The sequence below is a fragment of the Thermobia domestica genome, chromosome 1, assembly GCF_964235325.1.
Source record: "Thermobia domestica chromosome 1, izTheDome1.hap1.1, whole genome shotgun sequence".
In the NCBI taxonomy this organism is placed as follows: Eukaryota; Metazoa; Arthropoda; class Insecta; order Zygentoma; family Lepismatidae; genus Thermobia; species Thermobia domestica.
Genome location: NC_137454.1, coordinates 187,802,712 through 187,828,393, shown reverse-complemented (window position 1 = coordinate 187,828,393; position 25,682 = coordinate 187,802,712). Strand labels below are relative to the sequence as shown.

Below are 25,682 nucleotides of genomic sequence, written 5' to 3'. Positions count from 1 at the left end.
CGTTCTTTATAATTTTTAAATGAAATACCAAATTCTCATTCATGCTATTAACACAATTATAACAAATTTCTCAGTTTGAAATTTGTCTTGCTCCATAAAAGTGAAAATTACATACCAAATCAAGTTTTCTTGCATTGCAAAACCACGCTTAGGAATCCTAACTATCATTCTAGTTACAGAATTTTGTAATTCCTGAATTTTTAGCGTTCCAAGCTTTCGACACTTTCCTGGGGTCTTGGTCACGAAAGATAAAAACAGTTAAGAAAAAAAAAATAGAAACATCAAGGGATAAAAAAAGAACGGACTTATTAAGGAAAGATCTGTGTTGTACAAGAAACATGTTGTCAAGTGTGTCAGCGATCTCGCGATGAGGTTGATGTGAACTAAAATATGGCGTAGTCAAAGAAACGCAACACAGGGTAGAAAATTCAAAAATTTCAATTGGAGTTAGAAATGAAGTAGTGAGAGACTGATTTTTGAAAATTTATTTATTCATTCTAAAAACAAAATTAAATCTAGACAAGGGATGATTGAGTGACGAACAAGAACCCTTTGGGGATCTTATGGTACAATTTGTACCATACGGGGTGTTTCATGGTACATTGCGTTATAATTCTCCTATTTGAGCTTTTTCGTCCGGTTTTTTTTTTTTTTTTTTTTTTTTTCAAGTCCAGAGGCATTGTAGAAGACATTACGTATGGTTTCACACCTTCCTGCGTCGAGACATAGGAGGTGATGACGTCATAAGTCTAAAATTTATATTTTCGTGTAATACTTTTTTGGGAGGGTTTATGTAAAGTATTTTTGACGGGCTTATTTTTGCACGTAGAAGATTGAAATTTTGCACAAACATACAGTCCACCGAGCAGTATTTACCAGATTTTTTTTTAAGATTTCTGCGTTAAAACAGGGGGGGATCCAGCGGGTCAAAAAGTTGAAAAAGGGATATTTTTACCCAAAAATCCCGTTTTTCCTCATTTTCCCGCCTTAGATACATGATGGAGACAAGTGAATGGTACCGCCTGAAAGGCAGTTCTATTCTGAAGAGAATGATGTGCGACACATGGCCCTAGGGTAATTAGGGAAGTGTCAGGGAATTTTTATCAAAATATACTTCTGTATAGGGGAATTTTGGACATTTTCGGTACTATTTTTTGCGGGCTTATTTTTGCACCTAGAAGATTGAAATTGTGCACAAACATTCAGTCCACCGAGTAGTATTTAGCAGATTTTTTTTCAGATTTCTGGGTTAAAACAGGGGGGTACAGAGGGGCTAAACGTTGAAAAAGGGAAATTTTAACCAAAAAATCCCTTTCACGAGATTTTCCCGCCTTAGATACATGATGGGGACAAGTGAATGGTACCGCCTGAAAGGAAGTTTTATTATAAAGAGAATGATGGGCGAAACATGATCCTAGGGTAATTAGGGATGTCTCAGGGAATGTTTAAAAATTTCCCTCTGTATACGGGAATATAGGACATTGTCGGTATATTTTTTTTGCCGTGCTTACTTTTGCACCTGGAAAATTGGAATTGTGCATAAACATTCAGCCCACCGAGTAGTATTTACCAGATATTTTTCAGATCTCTGCGTTAAAACAGGGGGGTCCAGGGGGGGGCTAAAACTTGAAAAAAGGATATTTAAACCCAAAAAATCCGTATTTCCTCATTTTCTCGCCTTAGATACATGATGGGGACACGTGAGTCATACCGCCTGAAAGGCAGTTCTATTCTGAAGAGAATGATGGGTGAAACATGACCCTAGGGTAATTAGGGATGTCTCAGGAAATTTTTTACCTGAGATCATGGTGTTTTACGGTAATTTGGGGCATGGTGGGAATTCCTGATAAAATTTCTCCCGCCCTTGGTATTCAAGATAGAAATTTGAAATTTGGCACACACATTCAGTATACGAGGTACTATTTATCAGATTTTTTTTAGATGGCTACGTTCACACAGGGCCGCTCCAGAGGGGCTCAAAGTGCGAGAAAAAAAAATTCCCTCCGAAATTTTCCCTTTGACATTATTTTGCCCGCTCTTGGTATATGGTATGAGCATGCAAGTGGTATCATTTGAAAGCCAGTTCCATTCTGAAGAGAATGAGGTATGAACCATGATCCTAGGATAAATAGTGACGATGCAGTAGCTGCTTGACTGAAAGTCTAAAAAATAGCCCAAAAACCCCAGATCCCTTAAGGGATAAGAAACGGTAATTACAAAATTTTCACAGCATTGGCATGACAATAAAAGTAATAACATGACTTGGCAATCTCCCAAGAAAGGCGCACAAATTTACTCCGCCATATTTTAGTTTACTACAACCTCATCTGGAGATCGCTGCCACACTTGACTTTTTTTTTTTTTTTTTTTTTTGTACAACACAGCTCTCCCCTTGGTAAGTTCGTTGCTTTTTACTCCTTGATATTTCTATTCTTTTTCTTCCTGTTTTTAATCTCTGTTACCAAGACTAAAGGGAAGAGTCGAAAGCTTGAAATTCTAAAAATTCAGGAATTACAGAAATCAGTAAGTAGAATACAAGTTTTCATGGTTTTCCATTTATGAATATTATTAAAAATATAAACTTTCGCAGCAGCAATGGTGAATACAAACAGAAATCACACCATATGAGAATAAAACAAGAAATATTATTAATATTTCTAATATCTTTAACGTGTTAAATTGAATGTTGTTTTGCTCATTGCATTAACAATAATTTACAATATAAATAAACACAAAACAAGTATCAGCTACCATGTCCATTCTTCAACTTTGAAAAAAAAAAGTGTCTTAAAAGTAATTTTCTTGTGTAGTTGGTTGTTATAATTCGAAGTTAGTTGTAATATTTTTCAGGCGAATGTTAGATGTTTAACTAAGTCGATTTTACCATTCTAAAAATTAGAAATATGGTCAGAATTTACACGTATACTAATTAAGTCTAGATTTTCGAAAATGAGTACATGTAAAATAAACGTGATAAATTTGTTGACAGTTTTTAATTAATGCCATATTTTACCGATTTTGTATTACGTTGAGAAACTGAACCTTCTACAACAAAATAGTTTAAAAACAATGAAGCAAGTGCTGATATTTCTCATTGATTCCCAAATGAGTTTAAAAATATTAAATGAGGCATGAGAAATGACAAACCATCAGGAAGATCAAAACAATGACACAATTATTCAAGGGTATCTTCTAGGTGTTACGTATTATCTATTCAATCTCTTTTTTTTAATCTTTCGAAAGATCTCAGGTTGTCATTTTCTCTCAAGAGGAAATACGGATTATCCATTTCCGTATTAAACAGTTTTGAACACCTTACAATTAAATTCATTTATATGACTCTGTTTCTCTCTGGACAAAGATTTTTAAAATTCCCAAAGAAACATGTGCACCTAGTATCATGATTTCCACTTTAACGGAACTTCAATATAAATAACTGCATGAAAGACTTAACGAATACAGAAAGAGGAAGATTAAAGCCAAATTGTTTATATTCATATATTTCGAATTTGTATGAAGTGAAAGTCATTAGAATATCATATAGAAACGCGCCCTTGTGGATCACAAAGGAACAAAGAGAACTTCAAGAGGTAGATCCGTGGGCGAAGTTATGGGGGGTCATGGGAGCATTGCCCCCTCTCAACTTTTTGACAAAAAATGCCACCTATAAGATAGCCACTTACCAAGACCGACTAAAAAATCTGTTCCCCTCACTGCCCCCCAGCAGATAATTCCTAGCTCCGCCTATGAGTAGAACAAATATCTGGGAAGTATTTTGACGAGAGACGCTTACTGGATCATTAAGATCAAAAAATTCCAGAGCCAAAGAAGCATTCAAAAAGAAAAAGTCACTCCTAGTTAACGGCTTGATGTTGGACTAAAGAAGAAACTGGTCAAGTGCTATATATGAAATATTGAACTCTATAGTTCAGAGAATTAAGCATATGGAAGTTAGAGAAGAAATATTTAGAGAGCTTTGAAATTTGATGTTGGAGGAAGATGGAGAACATAAAATGGACGGAGAAAGTAACAAACGAAGAAGTTTTAAAACGAGTAGGAGAGAAGAGGATGCTTTTACCAAGCATCCTCGTAGGAAAACCAATTGTATTGGCTACATCTTGCGAAGAAATTGTCCTCATACCGCCATAGAATGAAAGATGAAACGAAAGCGAGGAGCAGGAAGAAGAAGAACACAATTGATCGATGATTTGGAGAACAGAAGAAAATATTGGTAGTTAAAAGAGAAAACTGAAGATCGAGAAACATGGAAGAAACATTTTAGGCCCAAACGTAAAGAAAGAAAATAAAAAAAAGAAAACTCATTAGTCCCAGGACCTGCCAACAGATAGAATACTTAATAATAATAATAATAATAATAATAATAATAATAATAATAATAATAATAATAATAATAAAACACAAATGAGTATATACCAAAAATTAGAATATTCACAAGTTCGAGGTTGTATAATTGCATAAAAATAACCTTTGGTGCCGATTACAGACATTTTTTTTAAAAAGGCTTAACATAATAACATCCGAACATGAAAAGATTTAAAATTATTATAGATTTAGCGAACATTACGTTCTATTCTTAGTATTTCTATATTTATTGACTTTGTAAATTTATTGCATGATTAAAATTTCATGAAGATCTAGTAGCTCTTACTGTCTTTACTAACATCATATGAGTTAACCCATCTATTGATATTACAGGCATTAATCTATTGGCCATTATCCTAAACAATGTTGTCTTCATATTATTATTATTATTATTATTATTATTATTATTATTATTATTATTATTATTATTATTATTATTATTATTATTATTATTATTATTATTATTATTATTATTATTGTGTAATAAACTTTGCAGAATATCGATCTACACTCTAGGAAGATGATTTCTTCTTTCCTAATGTTGAAAATTATGAATCGACTACCATCAATCAACGTAGCAATTAGACATTAACTGATTTTTTATGTCAATGTTATTGTTGATAACTTTGCACATTAGGTTTTCATCAGAAGTACAGTTATACACATTGAAATATATTTAACACGTTGGATTTAAAAGACTAAGACTAAAATTAGAAATGGTATCAATTGAAACAACAAACGCCATAGCTAAGGAACAGCACATTGCAAAAAAGATAAATAACCCAGTAGATACCTAGGAATGCGGTCTTCTTTAAAGGTTATAGAAACTTTATATATTTTAATATTTAATATTATACTTAGTATGTTTTATTCCTGAGAAAATTTAATCATGAATAAGTTATAATTTGGTTGATTGGATGGGAGTTTAGTGTCCCTTTCAATACCGAGGCTGTATGAAACATAGATTTACAGCTTAACGTGAGATCCGAGCCATATAAGCTCCTAATCGAATTCAGATCTCCCGAAAGCGTGTATGCTAATCATAAAGTTATGATGGGATTAAGATGGAAATTGAAAGAGATATTATTTATGAACCTAAAAGTCAATTGGGTTCACTTTATGAATATTTTTGAATTGTTACTAACTTTTGCATTGTGTGCTCTGGAATAAAACTAATGGTTCTAACTAAATGCAACAGCTCAAATATTTCCTTGAATATATAATATGGTGGGAAGGGATATTCTAAACACGATTTGCCTGTTTGTGTCAAAACAATAACCTTCAATAGAGAAAATTCACAAGCTAGAAATATAATTTAGAAAACATTAAACTAAAACATTCAAGAGTCTTAATCATTACTGTTGTGAAGGGTCTTTAAGACGAGTATAACCAAATGTACAAATAGAAAGTGTCGCAGTCCTTAAAAGAATAAAATTATCAAACTAATGTAATACTTATTAACTTAGCATATTAGTATCTAATGAGAGCTTTGGTATATAACTTGATATATAGTACTTAATATATAATAAAAATGACATCATTCAGTTTTCCGTATACAGAGCAGAATTTAAAAAAATAGAATTAACTAATTTTATCTGAAATAATATTTCAGAATTACAATAGAATTAGACCAGAATTAGACTGTTAAGGACGACACAAACTGAGATTGAATATGATTAATGAATGTAGTGGGTACAGAGTTTCACACTTATGGATTCAAATTTCACCTGCTAATGAAGTCTTTCTATAACAAATCTTTTAGTGCAAGACCCTAATTTATTAATCTTATCGTAACTAGAACTTGGCACACGTTCCCATTCTTGACCTCAATATAAATTCTATGTGCCCATTTTAATTCACAATATTTTACAGGATATTCGTATCGAATAATATAAAATTTAATTAGCTCTATCTTAGCCTACCTACACTCAGTTGAAGTTCTAAATAACAAGCATGCGTAGTGTATTCTCTTTCTTATTTCTCGCTTGCATGTACAATAAATAAATCAAAGAAAAGTCAGTACATATAAGATGATCTCAACATAGTGTATAAAGCAATGCAATTCTCAAGATAACATGTTATGTAGATTGTTACTCTTATCTACACCAATCAACAAATATGCATTGTAATTTAGAACTTAAAGAAGAAAGTTAGCAACAGTTAAATGTAACATCTATCGCAATACTATCGAAGTGACATTCATGTAAATTTATTTGATATAAATTCCTAATAGTAGATGAAAAACGTAAAGAACTTTTAATTTTCTTTACTTTTTTTTATTTACACTACATCAATCCTTATTAATTGCTGATACAGATAGATAGAATGACTGAAGGTATTCCTAATTATAGATGGCGCCGTCATAAAACATCAAGCTACGAATGTTCATCAATTCGAAGATGTTAAAAAGCAAATAAATTTATCACTTGGCCAAAGTTTTAACATATAAGCCTGAATTATATTACTAAGATACAAATAATACTACTACCATATCTATTCAAAAGTTACTACTTCAAATTTATTTCAAATGACGAAAACATCCCTATCGGTTAGCAAAGTTAGTTACTTAAAAAATGTGTTTTTCGTATCACAAGGCTTTACAAAAGAAAATACTTTTTGTCAACAGCTGTATACAATACCCGCTAAAAAGATAAGGCCACAAACCACGGCAGTCATAAAATCCATTCAGACATAAGTGAAGAACCAAGCAAGCATTGTTCATAGGTAAAAAACTGCTCACAGCCCGACCACTCGGACACTACCTATTTCTGCAAATCCAAGAAAATTAAATAGAAAATATGAAGGGAAATTATAGGTAAAACAAAAGTTGAAATAGCGGCTAATGATTTACAATATAGTGTATGGAAAGAAAATTCATATTTGAACAATTAATATCAACTTAATTTCTTTCACTTTTCATCTAGATTTTTCTTCAATATTCACTCTTTGTAAATTGTTATACGTTAAAATTGTATGGTATCACATATTTAATTATACTTATATTAACCCGTATCTTGCAAAGCAATCTATACTGAAGTCTACACGAAACTCACATTCAAGTTAATTCCATATATTAATTCTGGATTTTAGTCTAAGACAAGCCAACATATCTTAAGACATACCAACGTTCTGAAATACACTAGAACGTCGATTTTTTTTTTTAGTTGTTTGTGCTGCAAACATCACCAAAATTTCTAAAATTATACTCCGTTTCATATTGCGTCTATAGTCGTAGATGAAACAAGAACGAGTAGAATTGCATGACTAATTCATAAGTTCTTAACTGACTATCTTAAACTTCATTTTGTTTCAAGTGATGACAGAAATCTCTTCCAAGTGAAGGTGATTCATCCAACTCAAACGAGTAAATAGTTATACCACAACTCTTTCGACCCTGAAAGTTATCACATTTCCGAAAAATGTATTGAATTTGTAAAATATCTACTAAGGTTTATCATTTTTTGACCTTAAAGATAAGAAAAGGTAGTTCGTTCAGTTCCTTTATCTCAATACATATGTAAAGTGATATGAAACGAGTAGGAGGAGCCAAGTGATATGATTAAATTAGATAATTTAGATTCACCACCACGATGGGATTGATCTGTTTCATAAAATTTTGTATCGAATCCACAATAATTAAGTACTCAAAATACTGTACATAGTTATAAAAAAAAGTGTTAATAAAATTGTAGAGGAAGTTACAAATTGCCACAATTGAAAACTAAAACTACATTTTTAACTATTCTAAGTGGGAGCAGTCTTGTTATGTTTATGCTTCACACTAATCCTTTTCAGGATGGAAGCACGTATATTGTCGTTTAATTAGTACAAGCATAATGCCTGTTATTTATTGGTTTTGAATGTGATATTACGCTTGCTTAAGTTTTTCAAGAAAGAGAAAACAATTACTACAACTTAGGATTCCCAACGCGCAACTTCAGTTTTAAATAAAAAGATGTTAAAAAAGTCAGATTTAAAATATCGAGTATTAGTTCTGAATCCTTGAATATGAAGACAAAAAGGCTTTAAGTTTACTTCAGTAGTCTACAAATAGGTATTTTGCACATTACATGTCTTAATTAATATTTTAAGTTTTGTTCAATGGTAAAAAGTAACCATTTCTGTATTTATTAACAATTAAAAACTATTCTATTTATGGTCACTTTCAATGAGGGTTTAACATAATTGTCATGAACATTGTTTAAGCAAAGCCGAACTATGTAGCTTACACGTATAAGCAGTCACACACTTTTAACCAAGATTTTACAGGGTACCCAATCCAGTTCATTTTTTTACTTTGCCACTTTTTCTCTATGTTCTCTCTTTGCCACTTTTTTCTCTTTGCCACTTTTTATTTTCAAGTTTATTTATTTACTTTTCTTTTTGATATTATTTCGAGAATTAAAAGAAAATTAAAAAATCCTTTACACACAAGATTCAGTAAATAGATGGGTGTTAAATTTTATATTGAAAGATTATTTTTATATATTATTGCAATGTTTGGCTTCTCGATTACTTCCTTCTACAGAACATATGCACGATACGTAAGACAAAGATGATTAAAAGCAGGACCATAAGGAATAGAATAGGAAATTTAGTTTGCCAGAATTTATTTTTTAATAATAATGTGTATACTATGGTTTACTAAGAATACAAGACTTTACAAGAATAAATTTGCACATTTGTTCAGTCTTCTTCACATTTTCCACCCGGAACAAGCATCAGTCTTGTGGTTTTGTAACAAATGCATTTAAAAGATAAATAAATAAAATAAGCTAAGCTAAAATAAAGTAGAAAGAGAGAGAGAAAGGGGAAGTTTAGACAATTCAGAAAAGCCAGAATGTAAAGTATAAGACAACGAGAATTAAATAAATAATCTGATGTATATGTTGAAAATGTATTTTTAGTTTATTTTTTTGCTTATGTATAAGTATATTCTGTATATTAGTCTATATAGAAAGAAATTACTTTCGACTGTTATTAAATACTTAAATTCCACCCTCCCCTATTTTCCTCATAAAAATTATACTTCTGGTTTGAACGAACACTGTTGTTAATTACTGTGTTAAATCACGTAGCTAATTAAAAAAATAAGAATTCTGATAAAAACAAACAGATACAAACAATCCAGTTTTTAAAAGATAATTTTCAAAGATAAAAGTCTTCAAACTAGTGATATTAGACGAAAGAAAGGATTTCTTATAAGGAATTTCGTAAAATAAATTTAAAGTAAAAATTTAAAGATTAAACGATATGTACAGCCACGTCTTAAAATGTTGCATCCCTTACTTAAATTTTGAGAACTATGTGAGTATCCTTATGTACAAAGTTGCACAATTGGAAAGAATTTCTTTATTTGCTGTTCCGTTATGTGATATATAACTTACAGTACAAGATAATTAAAAGATCAGAACGTACGCATTATTATTGCGACTAACTGATAGACAGTGCATGCGTGATGTAATAAGCTCTAGTGCACAATTTATTATAATCAATCCAGATTATCAAAGGTAACACTATTTTTTCCAAAGAACCATACCACCTTCCCGCACTTTTTTCGTTTTTCCAAAATTATTCAAACATGAATGTAAATAAACACGAAATAACATTTCGAAACAGAAGATTATTGTATTTCTCAGTGCTATATTATATTATTGATAAGTTTTTAGTAATAACTTCAGGCTTGTGTCCAAAAACTTTTTGATCATATGAAAATTCTTCAATATTTTGGATACAATTCTAAAAATTATTAGAACTAAACCATAAATAATTCCGTTTGTCGTTGAATAAATTAACCTCCAGTTCATAAAGTTCTACGTATTTGTTTACATTCTTATTTGAATAACTGACGAAAAAATGGAAAATTATCTTACCTTGTCTCTTAAAATATAGACTTTCGACGAATTTTGGAGACTTAATAGTCTTTCATTGGTAGCAATGTGAAAGAATTTTACTTTGTTTGGTTGGTATCACACTCCATGATTATATATTAAATGCTAATATGGGACTAAGATTGAACTGCTAGAAGTCAAACCAGGATCACATACATTAAAGACGAGTGTATTATCTATGCACTTTCTTTGGAAGTCAGTCTCTTTAAAACTTCAGTCTGACATCCATTTTATCTTCAGAATGGTATAGAATTTTTTTTTTTCGTAGACATAATCTTTTTTTAAAGTTCTTGGGAGTATATTATATGTATTCAATACGACTGAACGTTTTCTCATGTTCTTGTTGCAGGAGAATGAAATTTAATTTTTAAAATTAAGTAAAATGATTTAGTTATTTCATGGTAATGAACTGACAGTAGACAAACGAAATTAACAAAATTATCGACGTATTACGAATCTTTTATCATAAATACTTCTAACAAAAGGTTGTTACCTCACATTCAAATGTCTTACTTCCGACTAATTTAATATTTATTTTATAACGATAATACTTGTCTTGGTTGCTTTCATCATCAGGGAAAACAGCCTTTAAAACAAGCAAGTGAAAATGATCACATTCCTGTATCATAATATGTAACTATGATCACATTTTCGACATTATATATTTATATTATTTAGTCCTTTTTAACCTTCTTTTCTGCCAAAGGATTGCTCGAAATATATTGGTTTCACTACATAATATTTCGAAGGTTCATTCATTTTATATTCAGTTTGTTTTCCTGCGCCTTAATCTTATATTATGAACACTTAAAATCGCATTCTCGAGCAATATATTCACAAATTCTCATCTTGAAAGCTAACGAAGGTTAACGAATATTATAATTATTATTGTTTCCAATAGTTTAGTTATATTCCGTAAAGGTAAGTTCACTAGAAGGCAGTATAAAAATAACTTCATAAAGGTACTTTAATTACACTCATTTCATTATTATTATTATTTAAATGCATGACATTTCATGATCTCTCAATGTCTGGTCTTTTATTTTTTTTATAATCAGGTGAAAATATACTCGATCACTTCACTCGAGTAATTGAAAGATATAATAATTTTAAAATATTATCTAAATTTCACCGTATTGAGATATACTTGATTGAAGAGCCGAATCATGTAAATGAATTCAACAGCCTGTTTTTAGTTTCTACAGTCAGCAAACATGTACGCGCATGTGTATGTCACGAATATAAATTAAAGAAAACAAAGTTTCACATAAAAACAACGAAAGCAGTAATTGTTATAAATAAATCAGTAGAAGAGGGATAAAGGAATTAACATAAAAAGAAAATAAAAGTGGTCATATTTCTTTTTTAAAAAAATCTTCATTTCAACTGTCATACACTTTATATCTGTGTGTTGAGTGTTTGAAAACACAAACCATTTAATGTACCAGTTCTAGTCTTTCATTCTTATTAACTTTATTTGATAAAGGTCTTGTCCATTAGTCTTAATGTATTAGTATAAGAGTGATACATACAAGTCAACACATTCTTCTAGTAAAAGAATACTTTACAATATATTTACAAATCACGAAAACAATCTTTTTTTTTATTCCTTCAGTGTTTTCTGTTGTTTTACGTTGGGAAACCTAAATATTTATAATTGCAGACCTATAGAAGTTACTGCAAATAAAGAGCACCAATTATTTTTTTAATTAATTTTTTTCATTACAATAGAAACAATTCCTGAAGTAACAAATATGTTAAAAATTTATGACATTTTTTTTTATACGCTACTAGTCTACAAGACTTGCTTCTTGTTATTCTTATTTGTACTTACAAAATATTTGCAAACTATGAAAACTCTAAATGTGATTTTTAACAAAATATCTGCGAAGTCGACATATTTGTAATTTCTATTTAAAAAAAAAAATAATCAATTTGAAATTTTGACTAGAAATTTTGGTCAAGGCTTGATGTATTGTAGCGACTATACCAGAATAATGATTAACATTGAATATTTCAAATATACAATAACATAATAGCTTTTTTATATATATAAATATATACAAATACACTCATGCGTACATTCATACGCAATACATTCAATGACGATGACAATGCGCATACATTCAGATAGATTTTTTTTATAGCTGAAAAATAAAGTATGAATTTCCATTTCTTGAAATAAATAATACTGAACATTTATGCTGAATTCTTTTCTTTAAAAAAAAAAAAAAAAAAAAAAAAAACTTTCATCACTTCTTTCAACTAAAGAAAGCAAGATGGAATATATATAATAACTAAAGAAAAAATGCAATACTTTTAAACAACAATACTTTGATACAAAGTAGTGGTATAGACAAATGTACAATTTCCAAAACACAAGAAGGTTTTATAGGACAAAAAAACTCACACATTCTTCACAACAAAATGATATAAAATAGGCAGCTATTTCATAGTAGACTATGAATAAATTTATAGATAAATAAGAGACTCATTCACTTCTTTGTGCACAACGTCTCACACAAAAAGCAAAGCGAAATATACACTCGCACACTCACATTTAATGAGATTACAATGCGTTAGATTTGTAGTAATAATAGTAGTAGTATAGTAATTTCTGTTGTGTTGTGTTCATCCCATTGTCTTACAATTTGCAGCAAATATGTACACGTAAGTTCATGGAATATTTGTACGTTTCTATTCTGGTAACCGTAAATTCTACTAAAGCTAGTTTGAAAGGTAGCTACTAGGGCTACATTTCATACATTTCATAGTTTTCACATAAACTCTCCGGTATACTTCTATGCTTGAGTATAAAAGAGCATTTGCTTTATGAAGAAGAGAGAAATGAAGTTATTGAAGTATAATGTACGAAAACAGTACTTAATATATTCATTAACGAGTGATTTGACTTTTAAGTGTGCACGAGATAGTTATCTGACTCCCCACTTGACGCCATAGAGAAATTCGCTGAGTCTCTATCCTGCAGATGCTGTTGATGCTGTATCAAACTATATTTTACACCAGCTGCATGTGGGAAAGTATGATGACCACCTAGTCCACAACATGGCGCTGATTCCTCTGTTACACAAGGACCTGCTACGGGCCTTGATGCGTTATTATTATTATGCATTGGGAATCTTTTAAAGGGAGATACACCAAACAATCGTACACCGTTATGGTGTGTTGGTATTGTAGTATGTTGTCGTGGAAATGAATGGCAACTACCAGCAACAAAGCCACTATGATCAGAAGTGTGAGATGTTCTTGTAGAAGGCATAGTATGCAAACCAGTTATTGTGGATGATACGGACGAAGTTCCTGGTATTGAAGTTCCCGCAATGGTCTGCGAACGTGTATTAAAATCAGGTTGATCGGTGAATGAAGTCATCCTCATATTTGTAGATCGCTCAAATGGTTCGGCTGGGGTAAGGTCTGTAGTTTTGGGCCTTGATTGTTTCCTACGAATAACAACAGTGTTCTCAGTTTGTTCATATATACATGGAGGCTCAGTAGTAACGGCAGTGGACGGGGAGTGATGGTATTGAGAATGCGGCATAAATCCGCATACCCCACTAGAAACAATACTAGGATCCCCATTTGCGCACTGTGCAACAGATTCTGAAGTAGGAGGCTGTACGTTCCTCTGCAAGGAGAAACTCTTCCACGGAGGTTGCACTCTTGGATTCTGATCTACAGTCAGTGTTAAATCGTCGACACTCGTTGAGCGACGAGATGATGACTGATGATGCTCCTCTTGCAGTTGTTGCATCATAGGTTGCACCTGTTGTTGTTGCTGCTGCTGCTGCTGCTGCTGATGATGATGATGATGAGATACAGCAACATGGTGTTGATTTTCGGAGCTTGAGTTCGAGTGAACACCACTTGACGTCTCACTGTTGTTGCTATGATCTGGAGGTGATCCTGAGCTCTCAGTACTAACTGATTCTGATCTCGGCGTGACATCTTCGTGTGGCATTCCTGAATCTGCTCGGCGGAGACAGCGTGGGGTAACTGATTCCAAAAACTAAAAAAGAAAAGAGTGCATTACGAATATGAATACGAATACGAAAACGAAAACGAATTACATTAAGATACGTGCTATAATACAGACTGCAACTTTTTTCTTTAATTGTTTGGCCATATTATTTTCCAGAAATCCTGATTTGTTTATTTGAATATTAACAAACTGCCTTTGAAATGAAAATAAAATAAATAGAAGACAATAATACTTTGATAAAGTTAAATCAAGCCATTGAAATAGTACTTGTGTACAATCAAAAGATAAAAAGAACTATACACATTCTCTGTTAAGCATAGTTAATGATTGTCGTAGAAATCTAAATTATGAACACTTAAAGATACAGTATTTTAACACGTTTGTTCTTTGATACTTTCATTGAAAGTCTCCATATTAAAACACCACAACCAGCAGACGACCTTCAGGAAATGGGTGAAGTGTGGAATCAGGCTTTGTTAAACAAGTCTATGTATACACACATCTTTGCTCAAGTGGAAATACAGTTTTTATCTTTCTTTTATTAAATAAAATCATATTTTTTTTCTTATACAGGGTATTTCAAAACAATTTGAACGATAAAAATATCTTCCATAAGGATGATTACACTACTACAGATCAAATACAGTGTATACATTTAAAAACATCCTCAAGTTTATTTGAAATGTGTCCAAGTTAAATCATAATATTACCACTAGATGACACGCTGACTGATTTCAAAATAGCTGCCAATAATGAGAAGGGATTTTGCCTCTTACAATTCCACGTGAGTAGCCCGGTTTTGAGTGTGCAGTGTGAGTTTCCTAGACGATGTAATAAAGAATCACCAGTGGAAATTTGGTATAGTAAATATAAACTAAAAGGCTGCCTTAGTAAATCGTCAGGTAGGCCTTCATGTTTCGAAGTGAATATAAAAAGCATCAGAAAGTAGTTTCAAAGAAGTCTCCAGAGGTCTATAATTTGTTTTCTATGGGAACAACTGAAAAACAATGTCTACAAAATATCTCTCTCCCAGCACATACAGTACAAACCATTGACAAGAACATATTGAAACGCGTTTGGCAGGAGATTATCATATTGACATTGTCGCAGAGTAATGAAAGTCGGTCATATTGAATTTGTGAATTTATTTCGAACTAAACATCAGTAAATAAACTAAAACAATTTATAACTAAAATATATAACAAGTTTAAATCGTTCAAATAATTTTGAAACCCTGTTTATACATATATATATATATATATATATATATATCCAAGGGTATAAAGTCCGTATCAATGATGAGAATCCCCATTTAACTGATGCCTATTTTTTTTCAAACATAAAACGATCGAAAATTGTAGGATAAGTATGTTCTTCTCTCTTTGTTACCTTCAACCAAGCAATAGAAGGATTTATTCAACTAAGGTTGTGTATTAAAAGAAGAAACAATATGTATATCTATATAATTTCCTGAAACAATTATGCGTTTAAACGTTGTAACAGGGAACACGAAAAATTAAAATACATGTATAATAGATAAACATCAAGGATACGACATAAGCATCGTACACGCTATTCTTTGATGTGCGAGAAAATTTAAAACTAAAATGAAGCAGCTCTGACAGGGTAACTGGTGAGGAAGCTCGACACGTCAGACCGTCAATCAAATCATAATTTTAATTAGAGTAAATTGAAAAACACTACAAGAGACCTTACCCGAGCATTTTCTTGCCGTATGCCATAATCAATAAATCTATATAAAATTAAAATTTTAAATTGGATAAGTGTTTGATTGAAGATGGATCAAAGCTTGATATTTTTTTTTAATGTAAAATTTTGATTCTGCTCCAAAGTCAACAAGCTGTAGTTTTGTGTTTGCATCTTTATTTATTTCAAAGACATAACAATTAATGTTTTTCCTATATAAATACATGTACACAGCGGTATAAATACTTATACGTATCTTTTGTATTGAATTCTTAATCTTCTTTTTCACTTACTTCTAAACAACACAATTGACAAATGCTATGTATGGAAAGATGCATTCACACTAGGATTATTTTTATTTAATGGACAAGTTATGGACGACAATGCTTAGAAATAAGGAAGTCTAAGTTAAGAAATAAGTATTACACTAAGAAATCAAACTACGGTTTATTTTTATTAACTGAACTTAAAATTAAATAGTACAAAATATTTTCTGAAAGTATACTGGAAAAGAGAATACAGATTGTTTGTAAGAAACAATGACTGAAAAAGAAAAGAACGTCTGCATTTTATCTGTGACTAATACACATTGACCCTCTTAAGATTATATGACAGGTGGGATTAGTTTCATTTTTCATATTCATATTTCTGATACTTCATTTGTATTGAGAATATAACAGCAATTTCTATAAGGCTATGCCTTATGTTCTTATGGAACATTGACCTAAAAAATAAGTTAGAATGGCGTCCGAACCGCTACTCGAAATTATATCCGAAGTGTTGTAGTACTCCTATCAGGGTTCAGTCACACGCTCCATTTGCGAGCGCTCTAGTTCTCCGTATATGCTTTGGACGTTTCTGTACGATCATCAGCACAATCATAATCCATATTTATCAAGAAAATGATAATGATTTTTTTCTACTAAGAAGACAAACATTAGATTGAGGATCTATCACGTAATTGCAAATACATGTATAAGTAAAATTATGCGGTCTACTTAACATGCTTGCACATACAGTATATCACGGCTGTAACTCGGTATGTAGTATATTTCAGAAAAGCAGATATGAAACTCTCATAATGGTATCGAGAATAAAGCTACGAAGATTATTGGGTATAATCCGGAACCCTGTATCTAACTTGGCATTCGAAAGGAAGTATAGGTTAGAAAATTTTCTTTAATTAGAGAGATCTCATACGGTTACAATGGAGTGACAAAAATTTGTAACATTAAAGTATGATGATCAGAGAAAAAAAGGGATTAAAAAAAGGAAACACAGAAGATTCAGACCCATATACACAATTTCATTCGTACATCTTGTAACGATTCTATGATTTCTCTTCATTCCCATTAATTCTTACGTTCTCAAAACGATTATTTGATTTTAATCATTCCTATTTCTATTAATGCTCTTTGATTAACATGTATTCTTAATTAAGTTGATGGATTGAAAGGCAGTGTGGGCAAATTTCTGTAACCGTGATTTACTAATACTTTTGCTGTTGTATCCTGACGTGTAATTCCTATATAAGTTTCATATCTCTACAAACATTTTGATAAATGAAAATTTCAAGCTTCATTTACCTAAATGATAGTAAAATTTACTCTTCGATTTCCCCATTCTTACAGAACTGAAGTATTGCTTTTAGCTACATGCGTTCTTTTATGGTTAAAGAAAATATTTACACAAAATTACGTAATTTAAGATTATTTGTAATAATTAATGACAGATAATACAGGATACATGACGAATAACTCAAATTTGAGCAGTATCACGTATTATGTTGTATCACGAAGTAGTTGTATCTTAATAAAACAGTTTTAGTCTGTATTGACATCCTTGTCGATTACTTGCTCAACTAAGTCTAAACTAACTAGGCCTAAAAGTTGCTAAACTGAAAACATATGTAAAGAATCCTGCCTTTCTGTGAAACCTCTCTGAGAGATAAGTAAACATCCTCGCTTTTCAAACTTTTACGAAACTCAGCTTCTTAGAGATGCACAAGTTCTCGGCTTATCACTGATTTTAAATTTCTGTTACAATTTTAAATACCCGAAAAGGGAATTTCAGTTATTAGAAATTTCATTCCAATTTTTACTTACAGGAAGGACAGCAAATTGAAATTAGTGATAAGCTTGTAAATTGTGTATCGTACTTTTCTAAGAAGCCAAGTTCGTTACAGTTTTGAAATGTGAAGTTGCGCTTTTTTTTTTTTTTTTTTTAAAAAAAAGAAAAGTTCCACAGAAAGACAGGAACCTTCCCATATGTTTCCAGATTAGTAACTTCTAGAGATCACCAACAAAGATGTTAGTACACACTGAAATTACTTGATTGAAGTACAACTACTCCGTGAAACAAAGTAAGACTTTTCATATTTCAGGTATATTTGTAATAACCTATATTTTATAATCTGTACAGCTTTCATAACATAGAATAGTGTAAAGTTCTGTGCATACATAAGTCATGAGAAATTATCCAGAAAAATATCCATCCCTTGATACAATGCAACCAACAGAAATTGAGGATTTACTAATGGTTACTTTCTAATGCAAGTTTATTCAGTTCAAATGAGAAAGTATACAGCCAGTTTAATCATAACCCATATTTAATAACAGCCACAAACCCAGTCTCAATGTGACGTCTGATTTAAGCATTTTGTTTTAAAAAATGAGCATTCCCTATTCAAAGCCATGCCATGTTAATGAGTCAGTAAATAAACGAAGAGCAATCTATTCTAAGAACGCCACAATTGCGAAATCCCGTTAAGTATTTGTGTTAAAATCGTGTTATAAAGCAGAAGTACTGCCGGCATGTTCTAGCTATGTCTTAGGACGTAAAACAATCAGTGAGAACTGGAAACAAAGATCTTACTTTGGTTTCTTCAACCTGACGCAAAACTACGAATCTGGCAGTGGCAGTACAACGACTCCGCTTCTGGCACTATATCACAAGGTCCCAGCGAACACGTCGCTACATAGGATACAAGAAAATACATTTAAAGAAATAGGGGCATTCCAATCTTCAAAAAGAAAAGAAAATAAGTAAATAAACAAATAAAAGAAAAGGGGGTGGGAGAAAAAATGTGTTGTGCGTGTATCTGTATATGATCATCGTTTTCAAACGTTTTGCAACAAGAACTTAACACTTTCGTTTCTTTTTTTCTTTTTTTCGAAAGGAATACTCGAAACTTTTACGCTCTCTTTGAGACTTGTTTATATTTATTCTTTAAAAATTAAAGAAAAAACGTTATGCATTGCTTTAGATTATAAAGTACATTAAGATCGATGATATAGGCAATATCTACAATAAATAATAATAATAATAATAATAATAATAATAATAATAATAATAATAATAATAATAATAATAATAATAATAATAATAATAATAATAATAATTTATATAATGTCAGAGTTAATATATCAGCCAATCATCAGTCTACTTTCATGACTAAATTAAAATAAACTTTTGAACATGAGGAGTAATTTTTCTATAATAAAGTATTTCAAATTTCAAAAGAATGTATACACATTTACTAACTTTTATTATGTTAATAAAAAAGATTTATTATTGAGATTTTTATGGAGTTCTATATAAAAATTCTGGACTAAATCAATATTTAAAATACTTCCTAAATATAGTTTATTCTCAGTTCTAACACTTTGTCATCAGTAATACAACTTTTATTTATTTATTTATATAAATATGTATACACTACTTGCACTACTGTCCGTTTTTATATTGAAAATATATATGCTCAGAAGATCGTATGATTGAACAGCTTTCTATTTCTGATTTTTTTTTGAGTAATTACTACTTCTTTATGTTTCATCTGTAGACGGTAGGCTTTGTTATAGGTCAAGGAAAGGAGTTTTTTTGTGTGTGTGGTGATAAAAAAAAAAGAGTAAAAATAATGCGTTACTTGTACCTATATACAGCAAAAATACTTACAGAAAAAAACAATAACTTTTTTTAATATTTTCATGGAGATAATGGAAGAAACAGGCATTGCCCGAGCTCGCCAACATACAGAGTGTGATAAATTAAAAATTATTCTGCCAAAAGATAAGGCTATGTTGCTTGGTTTTACTTTGTATATTATGCCTGATATCATATTCAGGTTATTCAGAACCCAGATAGGTTTTTCCAGTTTTCCTCATTGAAATAACTTGAAGCAAATAAGAAACCAAACTTAGCCCGATCGTCGACAAGAATATAAATATGACTATAATCTCTATACCCCTCCCTTGATCACTTTTGCAACTTCTTTTGTCACACAAATAATTTATTACACATAGTGCATTCAAGGTGTCGGATTATTATTAAAATATATAAATATTACTGATATGAAATATGTAAATCATAGTAAATAATTGTATCTTACATATGCACTACTAAAAGTAAACAAGATCAATAAGTCCTTACTCCTATAAATCATTAAGTTATAAATATTGATCATAATCTATTGTTATTTAAAATCCTTAGCCAAAAATAAATGTTACAATAACCTATTTGAAAGCTTGAATTTCTCACTAGAAACAATATAAGAAACACAAATGCTAAACCATGTGCAAATAATTCCACGCTACAATTCTTAAAAATATTATATACATTGTCGTCCATAAGAATTTATAAGCTATTTATTATATATAAACAACGTATGTTGATAAGCACTTAGGAATTATGTACATTCTTTGTTCTTAAAACAATCATTCGAAGTAAAATTGCGTATATTTTTCAGAATGTCTGTAAAATAAAAGGAAAAATTACAATTTGGTAAACGAAGCCGCCTAGAACTGAAAAAGTATTTCTTTTAAAATAATGTGTACAGCTGAGTAGTATGCCATAATCATGTTATGATGCTAATGGGATAGTTTAATGATGATTTCAGTTCGTAATCATGTCTAAAGTGACAACTCTCCGAATTTTAATTTTATCTTCAAATTTGCACTTAAAAAAGAATAAAACTCTATTTTCACTTAAAATGTTTCTTCAGTGCAGCACCTCATATCACGTCATTTAAGTCTCACTAATAACTAATAATAAATATCATTAAAACTTATACACATAAATTATTACTGTTGTGTTAAATAAATGTTACCTCGTAATCTCATAAACCATCGTAAACCTAAACAAACTATTTCAGACATTCCACGTCTAACTAATTAGACACAGAAAATATTATGCATTAACAAATGCAGATGACTATCAAAATAGTAGAAACACCTCAAAACAAAAAGTGCAACTTAACAGACTAATATGGCGTTGGACCGCGTTTGCCCTCAGAACAACCCTGATATGACGTGGAATGGAGTCATAGAAATCATGAATAGTAGGAAGTGGCATATCGCACCATTCTGCGTGCAGTGCATCATTCAGTTCCATGAGAAATGACGGAGACGGAAATCTGCGTCAGATTCGTATTTCCGAAACGGACCACAAACGTTCAATTATGTTTCGCCAGGGAATTGGAAGAACATAGCATCATAATTCAAAAACAACACCGTAAGATTCATATTGTCCCTTAAAATGGCGACATCATTAAGACAGTAACGCAACCGGCAAGCGTCAGCACAGGACCCATTGGAAAGAAGAATATTGGGGCCCACAGCATCATAGAGCCATCGCCGTATTTCACGGTTGGGTGAAGACACTGACCATCATACACTTCTTTGGGCAGCTGCCACACATAAATAAGCCTGTGATTTGAAAAATGAATGATGATTCATCCGACCATATCACACGTTTCTAGTTATCAGCGATCCATGTGGCATGTTCGTGGCAATATTGGTGTTGTGCTAAAGCGTGATAGTCCCTTATCAGCGGTTTCTCCAGTGTAACCCGACCTCGTATGTCTATATCATGTAACTCACGCCAGACTGTGATTGTCAACACAAGTTGTGAGATGTGCTGTTTAGTTCCTCCTACATTTGTACCGCAGTCGTATGACGGTTTTGAGTGACAATCCGCTCTAATTCTCGGCGGATCTATCACTAAGGGTTTTCTTCCAACCACTGCTCCTCTTCACCGATGTGATTTTGCTGTGAGTTTTGTTGACCATAGACATTGTCCCTCGTGACACATTCAGTACACTTGCCACTTTAATCACGCTCGCACCACATAACCGAGTGCCAACAATTTGCCCTTTTTGAAAATCAGAGAGGTCGTCCATTTTACATTATCACCATTTGGCCACTTCACTGTACACTGTCATTCTACTGGTCCTTACGTCGTGCAGAGTTTGCCCTAATATAACATTATCAACGTCAGCGCTGTAGTAGCCGGCTGACGCTGCCAACCCAGATATCTGACGTGTTTCCAGCTCCAAGTGTTTCTATTATTTTGATAACCATATATACAAAAACTATGCAATTAATTCTCTAGTGTTTCGTTGAATTAGGATGATCATTTTATTTCGTAATTATAAAGGTTAATTATTTCGTATTTTCCGTTTGTTAAAATCATAATTTTAATGTTTGAATTCTATTATCTGGTAAATAACTGAATTTACATACACAAGTATGAAATTTTATTTTTCGTATATGTATCTAAATTTCATTGCTAATGACACGAAATTGGGTGAGTTTCAGACAAGGAAATGAATATTAAGTAACGAAGATAATCTTTAATGATTGCATTCTGTTATATTCGTGAAATTGGAATAGCTAATGCACTCTGAGGTTTTTTAAAAATTAGATTTTAGTTGTATCTTGTATTTTGTTCTTTTAGTCTTTTTAGATCTCTGTTTAATTTTAATACTATTTTTCTGTTTTAATGTTTTATTTTGTAGTACTTTGATTTGAAATACACTTTTTTTTTTTTTAAAAAAAAAAAAGCTGTATTATGAATTTTTAATGTTCAGAATGTGTAGGCCATTGGCCATATCGCGAGGGAAACAAATAATCTCGCTGCTGATGCCCCCATTACACCATATTCATGCATTCATTCATTAAGAAGCTACGTCCGTATTATAAAGGCTTTCAGATATAAACTTTCACCTATTTCTGATTTCCTGATATTATTATTCTTGCTGTCGAGTTTTGATCTTTATTTTGTAAAATATGAAGTCAAAACTTTTGTGTGTGTGTGCGTGTGTTTGTAATGAAATTACGTCGTGCATTTCACCCTGATTTTGTATGCTCTAGATATTATTAGCCGGACTATAACAATGTAACTTATAAAGTTACAGTATCAGGTAGATTTTTATAGTTTCTAATAGCCGAAGTGACAATAGTTATTTGTTACAGCAACATTTGTGTTGTTTCAAAAACTTACTGCAAATATAATTTTTGTACTCTGGGATCAGTTTCTGTGTATATTTTGTTATCATATCAATATAATCAGGTATGAAAATCAACCTGACATGAACTATCACTAGCATATCATTGATGTTTTGTTGAGTATGTGTTGACTGTTGTTTATGTTAACGATAGCCTCGCTGTTGACATCCGTATTAAATCTCGCTTATCACTGATAGACTACACGGTATGACTTGAAAAATGCACAGAAATCTATAATCTATAGTCCTACATGTATCTTAGAAGATTTTTAATGTTGTTTTGATAAGCCAATACCCCAGGAACTGAGTTGATAATTTCTACAGGAGATAAAATTGCTTCGCATCAGGTAATTACTAGCAACTACAAATTCTCCTACCTGAGTGTCAGTGTTATTGTGCACAGTCACAGGTGCTGTTACTGGCTTAGTAACGATCGGGTCAGTGGTTAAAATAGAATCGAATGCTTGTGGCTTTTCATAGTCATCTGGAGGTAACAGATCCGTGTTAGTGCTAGCGTATGTCACATTTCCCTCTTGGACCGTATCAAGTAACTGAAACAAACAGAACCAAACTAAGAATCCTAGCATTGAAAGCAAAGATTTACAAAGTGTGTTAGAAGCTATAAAGCACATTGAAAAGACCAGATGTTAGTTAATGCTACACAAATATTAGTTACAGTAATAATTACAGTTATTGCAACTATTCTTAATGTACACTAATAGCTATTTACTATACACACTTTAAAGAAACTGTATTACAACACACAACATTCAAGTTAGACATATTTACAATGGTATCGTTTCTGTTATTAGTTTAAGCGTTATATTCACAAACCATTAATGGGACATTCAAAACACTGTACAAAAGTTTTCTTTAAAGACTACGATTTCCTTCCGTAGTTGTAGTATTACATACATTGATATACGCTATAATGTGGCACAAGCACTAATTCAATGTAAGCAAATCACAGAATCTCAGACTTCTGTACACATTACAGCACCACCATATGAGCTGCAAGCCAAGTTTCATCTCAATCTTCTGTGTAATTACAAAGAAATAATCTAATACAGTTTATATACATTTTGGTCATTCTAAAACGTAACATATAAACTCGCAACTTTTGCATTGGTGACGTTACGATGTGAGTTCACCAAAATTTTGAAGCTCTCAGGCAAGGTTAAAACTGATTGGTCTTTATGAGTGAGGTTCTTTACTCAATATTCAGGGAAAATTTATGGAATTAAAAGTGAAGTCTGAATTTTCATCTTTGAAGTGATTTAGTTCCTAAACGATTAGCTTTTAAGAGCAACATCGAAAAGTAAGAACTACGTAACAATGAAACATGAAATAACATACGGGTATAAAAGTGGTAGTTCCAAAGAAAATTACCGTTATCTAAAAATTTTTCCTGTTCATAAACATTTTAATTGCAGTTAAAGTCTGTAAATAATCTACTCAAGATTCCTTGTATGATCATAGTATATACGATATTAATATCAAATTAAGACTGTAATGCATATATTGTTAAATTCACAAGAAGAGCCTGAAATCTACCAAATAATCTTTCAAATTTATTCATGTGTATTTGAAACACTGGGTATTTATATATTTAACGCCTGGAACTACTTTCTACTTCTTTGACTAATTGCTAGCTATCTGTTTCGATCATCTGTCTATAATGCCATTTAATCAGCATTATTATTTATGTATGTATTATTTATGTATGTATGTAATATGTAATCTAAAGAATTGTACCTTCTAGTTTAGTTAAAGATTCAACTTAAATTCCAAGTACATATAAAATAACTCTTATATCACTGAAAATGATTACCAGTGTCCATTCGCCTTTCTCCCTCCCTCTAATGCAGTGCTCACATATATACATTACCTTATTTTCTTCAGAAGCGGTATCATCACTTTGATCTGGGAGGGACATCAAAGGAAGTTCTCGTAGTGTAGCATAATCCCCATCGTCATCCGACTCAGAGAGGCTATCTAACTTTTGCGACTTCTTGCCTTTCCCATGACTCTTCGGTGACTTCGCCATAGAGCGAAGTTTCCTGTAAGCAATAAACAGAATAACAAGATAAAATGATAATCTCTATAAAATTTGATAATGTTCCTAATTCCTTATCTCATCCACGCCTGTAAGATGCTTGTTCTTGACTACACTATTTTCAACTAAAATATCTGGAGTGTTAATACTTTTCTACACACTAAAGTAGTTAGTGTTAAACGATTTTATATAATACTACAAGAAACATCCTACAACTCACAGAAACTGAGACCTTATTTAAGTGCATTTAGTTATTAATTTACGACAAAAATTTCAGCTAAAGATAAAACCTCCCTATTGAATATAGTAAGTAAATAGCTAGATTTGCAGAGATTATTACAGTGGGGGCTCTTGAAGGGAAGT

The 25,682-nt window shown here is 31.5% G+C and overlaps 1 protein-coding gene across 2 annotated transcripts in view; it reads right to left on the bottom strand.

Moving 5' to 3' along the window:
- Positions 1–628: 628 nt before the first annotated feature.
- Positions 629–25,682, bottom strand: part of tinc (transmembrane protein tincar) — a 115,035-nt gene continuing 89,981 nt past the window's right edge. Inside the window, exons 5-7 of one of the 2 annotated variants that reach the window (XM_081767344.1) lie at positions 25,152–25,323; positions 23,641–23,814; positions 629–14,301 (exon numbers count right to left, since the gene is read on the bottom strand). In XM_081767344.1, the coding sequence (XP_081623470.1) occupies positions 13,189–14,301; positions 23,641–23,814; positions 25,152–25,323 (1,459 nt within the window). In that variant the 3' untranslated portion in view covers positions 629–13,188. The remainder of the gene's footprint in view (positions 14,302–23,640; positions 23,815–25,151; positions 25,324–25,682) is intronic. The other variant, XM_081767349.1, reaches the window with a different exon arrangement.